Source organism: Trypanosoma equiperdum (assembly GCF_001457755.1).
Source record: "Trypanosoma equiperdum strain OVI genome assembly, contig: ctg_299, whole genome shotgun sequence".
Lineage (NCBI taxonomy): Eukaryota > Euglenozoa > Kinetoplastea > Trypanosomatida > Trypanosomatidae > Trypanosoma > Trypanosoma equiperdum.
In genome coordinates, this window is record NW_027124197.1 from 1 (window position 1) to 4414 (window position 4414).

General features: G+C 48.0%; 1 protein-coding gene and 1 pseudogene across 2 annotated transcripts; both read left to right on the forward strand.

The window, feature by feature from the left end:
* Positions 1 to 588: 588 nt before the first annotated feature.
* Positions 589 to 2796, forward strand: TEOVI_000109900:pseudogene (annotated as a pseudogene). The gene has a single exon. A coding segment is annotated over exon 1 (2208 nt).
* A 536-nt stretch (positions 2797 to 3332) lies between these two features.
* On the forward strand, positions 3333 to 4019 carry TEOVI_000110000 (Degradation arginine-rich protein for mis-folding, putative; the record flags this gene model as incomplete). The annotated part of the gene is made up of 1 exon (XM_067224384.1): positions 3333 to 4019. One exon carries the CDS (start codon positions 3333 to 3335, stop codon positions 4017 to 4019), a length of 687 nt encoding a protein of 228 aa, XP_067080485.1.
* Positions 4020 to 4414: the final 395 nt, after the last annotated feature.

Consider the following 4414-nt stretch of genomic DNA (forward strand, 5'->3'; position numbering starts at 1 on the left):
TGTATTACTCACCATTGGAGCAGTTACGTTTATAACAGTGCGGGGTTTCACCAGCATTCCCTGTTGAGTACGACGTCACCAGAAGGGATTGCTATCTGATGTTGACGTCACAGCAACTGGGAACTCTTCGCACCTACTTGCGACACCGTTATTTTCGATGTGGTAATTTTTTGTTATTACTATCTTACCCTGTTGTTGTCACCCCGTTTCCGTTCTCTATAGTATCAGAGTATATTATTCTTCTTTACTTAACGTTCGAGTTTCTGTTTGTTTGTTTGTTTGTTTGTTTTTTGCTTAAAGGAAGCAACAGTGCTGCAACAGGGGCGTGTTTTACTATTGTTTACGCCCATTTTATGACAGACTTTTGGTTTTTTTTTTCTATACTCTGTGCGTTCGCTGACCATGGGAAATATATTTCTCCTGCAAGCTGGCACTTTTGTTGGTGCTTAATCCACTTGACTGATTGCAACAAAACTGGTCCAAATACTGTTGTTTTCTCTCAGTTTTCGTTGCTTTGCTGCCTTTTTTTCCCCCTTTACGGCCTGCTTTTATTTTTATTTTTATTTTTTTGACTTCCATTGCTTTTGCATGCTGAGTAAAAGGAACAGGGAGGGGTCGCGAGGAGCGATGGGGTGCGGAGAGAAAAATCCGTACACAGGCCGAGTGCTGAGTTCCCGTTATCATGCGCTTCGCGGCGTCCGTGAGAAGCTCCCAATTTTTGCCGCAAAACAAAAGATTCAACGCCTCATCAGTCGATATCAGACGCTGCTGCTGGTGGGTGAGACGGGGAGCGGGAAAACAACACAAGTACCGCAATTTGTGCTGGAGATGAACCCGGAGCATGCCATAGCGTGTACACAACCCCGGCGAGTTGCGGCAATCAGTGTGAGTGAACGTGTTGCAGAGGAGTTGGACGTAACACTTGGTGAAGAAGTTGGTTATTGCATTCGTTTTGATGACACGAGCAGTGACCGCACTCGTCTCAAGTATCTCACGGATGGTATGCTCCTTCGCGAGGCCATGGGTGATCCCATGTTACAGCGCTACAGCGTGATCATCCTTGACGAGGCTCACGAGCGGACGGTGCACACTGACATACTTATCGGAGCGGTAAAAGATCTCCTGCACCGGCGTCCGGATTTGCGCGTTGTGGTGATGTCTGCCACGCTTGAGGAACGCCGCTTTCAGTCATATTTTCCAGAGGCCCCTCTGGTCCACGTTTCCGGTCGAATGTATGATGTTGAGGTGTACAACTCACGGCTGCCGGAAGCAAACTACCTGGAGGCTTCCATACGAACCGCTATGCAGATTCATCTCTATGAAGGGCCGGGCGACATTCTTATATTTTTAACTGGTGAAGATGAGATTGAACAGGCTGTGGAGCGGTTGCGGTTGGGAATACCCATGGCGGAACACACTAACGCAGACTGTCATAAGGGGCCTGTAGCGGTACTTCCACTGTATTCCGCGTTGCCACCAAAGGAACAACGTAAGGTGTTCCAAGCGGCGCCAGAGGGTACACGAAAGATAGTTGTCGCCACGAATGTTGCGGAAACATCGTTAACTATTGATGGTGTTGTATTTGTTATCGATAGCGGGTTCTCCAAACAGAAGGTGTACAACCCAAAGTTGCGTGTTGAGTCGTTGTTGGTGACACCTATCAGTCAGGCAAGTGCTCGACAGCGGTGTGGTCGTGCGGGGCGGACGCGCCCCGGGAAGTGTTTTCGACTTTACACCGCAAAGGCGTTTGATACGCTCCTTCAGCAGCAGACATACCCCGAAATATTACGCTGCAACTTAGGCTCAGTAATTCTTCACATGAAAATGATGGGAATTGAGGACTTGGTGAATTTCGACTTCGTGGAACCCCCAGCCCCGGAGACTCTCATGCGGGCACTGGAACTGCTGAATTATCTTGGTGCCATTAACGACGACGGCGACATGACAAAATTCGGCCGGCGTGTTGCGGATTTCCCGCTAGAACCTGAAATGGCCGCGATGCTTTTGCACAGCCCCGAGTATGGCTGCTCAGACGATATTGCACGCATTTGCGCTATGATGTCTGTTCAAAGTCCATTCGTTACACCGCGGAATGATCAGCGCGGATGCGCCATGCGTTGCAGAGATCAGTTCTACCACCCAACTGGTGACCACCTGGCGCTGTTGAACGTCTTCAACGCCTTCTACGAGGGAAGTAATCAAAGTGGGTCGTGGGCTTCTGAGAATTATCTAAATCCGCGTGTCATGAAGCAGTCGGTGAGCATTTACCGCCAGCTAATTGGTATAATGCGCAGGTTGAATTTGAGCATTTGCAGTACATACTCTGCAGCACAGTGGGGAGGCGCTGGGGATGGAGAATCGGACGAATACGCAAACGAGGTACGTCGAGCCGTGCTTCGTGGTTACTTCACGAAGGTGGCACTCTCACTTCCCACAAAGAACCAATTTCTCACGCTAAAGGATAACGTGAAGTGTCTCTTGTTCCCCTCTACCTTCCTTAACCGCCGCCCAAAGTTTGTTGTCTTCAACGAGCTTGTGCTTACAACAAACACATACATCCGGACTGTAACGTCGGTGTCAGATGAATGGCTACTGGAGGTGAATCCATTATATTTTGACCCAAGTGAATTTGAAGGTGTGAGCAGACAAGTGTTTGAGGAGTTGCTCCGCCGGAACAAACGCAATAACGCGGCCGAGAGGGACCAAAATAAAGACTGTCTTACCGGGCACAAGCGACGACGTGGAGGAGACGCCCCAGATAATGGTGATGATGATGATGATGATGATTCGTCTTAGGTGATGTCGTTGTTTGTCGGTAATGACAGCGCATCCCAACTCTGATGAGCGGTCATGCCTCTGTGTGTTGGCAGTAGCTGAGGTAATGGAGGTGCGTCTAAGAGCTATGAAACGAATAAATGTGTCGTAATAAGATTCCTGTTCTGAAACCTTAATGGGCTGCATGTATACATAAATCTATTTATGTGTGTGTGCCTGTCAAATCTTTGTTTTCAGAATCACGGAGGTGTGTTTGGGGCAACCCCTAACTTATTGCCGATTTACCTCTGTTAAGAGAGGTGAAGCAGTTACTGGACATTTCAGTGAATCAATTAATTTCCCATCAACTCGTTGTTAACTTGTCACCGATTTTTTTCTTGCTCACACTTCAAAAAAAAAATGCTCAACTGGACGGCAACGTGTAAAATTAACAAACGGACGTCAACAATCGACAAGGAAAGAATAAGATCATCAAGGTTAGCCAACTGAGCGGACCACACAAGCCAAGGACTCAAGTAACACACCTTCTTACATTGTTTTCAAAGTCACGTGAGGTCATGTTCTCTATGTCGCCATGCGTGCTTACAGCCCTCCTTGCAGCAGCCGTCCTTGCGGTTTTGCCGCTTTCTAGCTTCGCTTCCCCTGAGTTGACTGAAGCCGACTTCAAGCGCATGAAGATCAAGGAACTCCGCAACTTTCTGGAGGATCGCGGCCTCACGTGCCCAGGCTGCCAAGAAAAAGCTGATTTTGTGCGCGTCGCCTTCACTAACCGTGCTAAGAAGCCTCTCAGCGAGGAGGGAAAGCGCGAGATTCCCAAGGCTCCCCTTTGGGAGGTATGGAGGGACAACGCCAAGTTAGTGTGCGAGGAGGCGGCAAAGAAGCGAGGGCTCGATGTTACGGCCAAACCCCAGTCTGACATTTGCAGCGCGGTTGCACTTGTGGTGGAGAACTTCTTCATGCAACACGGCAAGCGCGTCGCCAACAAACTGCGCAAGAACCACGAGGCACTTCTCAAGACTTCCTACAAGAACGTGTATTATGATGCTGGTCACGTACTCCTGAAGCGTCTAACGGAGTACTGCCTTGTGTCAGAGGAGAATCAGAACAAATGCAGCTCCATCGGTTCCCTTACTACTATGCTCGAGAGTGGTAAGATGGTAGATTTTGCGAAATGGATGACAAATGTGGGTATTGAGAACACGAACCCAATGTACGAGGTGCTAGACGGCCGTGGCGATCTTTGAGCGAGTGAATGGATGTGATGATGAATGTGTTCGCTTGTTTGAACCATATTCTGTCCTTGCTCGTGCCCGTGTGAGGTAAATGTGGGCGAAAGGAGGAGGAGGAGTGCATAGGAATAGTGGAAGAAAAGAAAAGTAGATTTGCCATTAAATACACATACCCCTTGGAGTGCGTTTAAGCATTACTTCCTTTCTATTCTCATTATTCCTTTTGACTCTTCTCCCTTTACTCGTTTCCTTTCTCTTTATTGTCTATGACTGTGGGTGTGTTGCTTCATGTTAGTTAACTGGTTAATGGAGAAATGGGGAAAGAGAAAAAAATATAATGAAATTTGAAAGAAGAAGGTTAAGGCCAGTGTGGATCAGAAAAAGGAGAGAGGGAATACAACTCGAACCAA